This window comes from Zingiber officinale, chromosome 6B, assembly GCF_018446385.1.
Source record: "Zingiber officinale cultivar Zhangliang chromosome 6B, Zo_v1.1, whole genome shotgun sequence".
Classification (NCBI taxonomy): domain Eukaryota; kingdom Viridiplantae; phylum Streptophyta; class Magnoliopsida; order Zingiberales; family Zingiberaceae; genus Zingiber; species Zingiber officinale.
The window spans coordinates 97372907-97374169 of record NC_055996.1 but is presented as its reverse complement, the minus strand read 5'-3'; the positions used below and the strand labels follow the sequence as shown (position 1 = coordinate 97374169).

Genomic DNA, 1263 nt, shown 5'->3' with positions numbered 1-1263 from the left:
TATACTATACTTTGTTCGTCACGAAAAAGCATGTCGTGCCTTGAATATGAAGAATTGGTATTCCCCTTTTAAATAATTCATTTTAAATAAAAAAATAATAATGTTTTAAGATTAAGGCGCAGCGTATGCGAACAATTCACTCTGATCACGTGCAGCCCACGTGCCATTTTATATCGAAATGGTACTCGTTCGGTTCACCTGCCAATGCTTCGGACGGACCCATGACGTCGACATGAAACGGCCTGACCCGAGAGTCGTGCTGGCGACACGCGCCGTTTGTGACGTCGTGCGCCGTGCGTCACGCTGCGTCAAACCGACGTTAGAAATTCCCACAAATACGAGGTATCGAAGTGGGTGAGGAATGGCAGTGGCGTTACGGCGCGACTCTTTCTTTCTGCCTTGGCCGCCTGCTTCTTCAAGATCAGGGAAGGCGACAAGCTGAGGCGGTTTTGATGGGGATGGATCCGAACCCCAGGAAGCGAGAGAGCGGCGGCACCGCCGCGGATGAGGAACAGCGGACGCGGCGGCGCGGCGAGGAGGACCCCACGGACGAGGAGGTGGAGGAGTTCTTCGCCATCCTGCGGCGGATCCGGGAGGCTACGAGGCACTTGGGGGCGAGGGCGGGAGCGGCGGATCACGGAGTGGCCAGGCCCAAGGGGCGGGGCGAAGGGGGGGCGCCGAGGTGGCAGCCGGCGTTCGTGCCGGAGGACTTCGAGCATCCGGGAGCGGCGGAGAGCAGCGGGGATCGGAGGGAGAGAGCGGAGAAAGATGAGGGCGCGGGGAAGTGGAGAACGATGAGCCCCGGCGGCGAGCGGTGCTTCGATCTGAACGAGGAGCCCGCAGATACATAATATGCGAGGAGTCGTAGGTAATTTCGCTTTATAATAATAATAATAATGTTAACTTTTGCTACAATTTGATGTTTAATTCGCACCGTATAAAAATATGCAGTGGGTTAGTTGATGCGTGTATGCGCCTCTAAGAGTTTATCAGTGTTTCAATACTTGATTCCTTCTATATAGTTGCTAAATCTGTTGAGCTTGGGTTTCATTGAAATGGCTTTACTTTTTCTTTTTAAATTTTAGTCAAAAATTAATTCGATCGTTACATATAGAAGTTCATCAGATGTATCATTTTTAGTCAATTTATTACTATTGCTTTTGAAAGCCACTCAATGGAACAATTTTTTTATATGTATATACTTAATCCAGAGGTGAGAAGACAGTCTTAGCGTAATTAATTAAGTTGTTATCATACGATTTT

At 49.2% G+C, this 1263-nt stretch overlaps 1 protein-coding gene across 1 annotated transcript; it reads left to right on the top strand.

Annotated features, from left to right (window-relative positions):
* The first annotated feature begins 452 nt into the window (after positions 1-452).
* LOC121991270 (protein NEGATIVE REGULATOR OF RESISTANCE-like) lies at positions 453-851 on the top strand. The gene has a single exon (XM_042545279.1). It carries the CDS (start codon positions 453-455, stop codon positions 849-851), a length of 399 nt encoding a protein of 132 aa, XP_042401213.1.
* The last annotated feature ends 412 nt before the right edge of the window (positions 852-1263 follow it).

Excerpts from the sequence above, each read along its gene's own strand:
- LOC121991270 (XM_042545279.1), top strand. The coding sequence starts at position 453 with ATGGGGATGGATCCGAACCCCAGGAAGCGAGAGAGCGGCGGCACCGCC.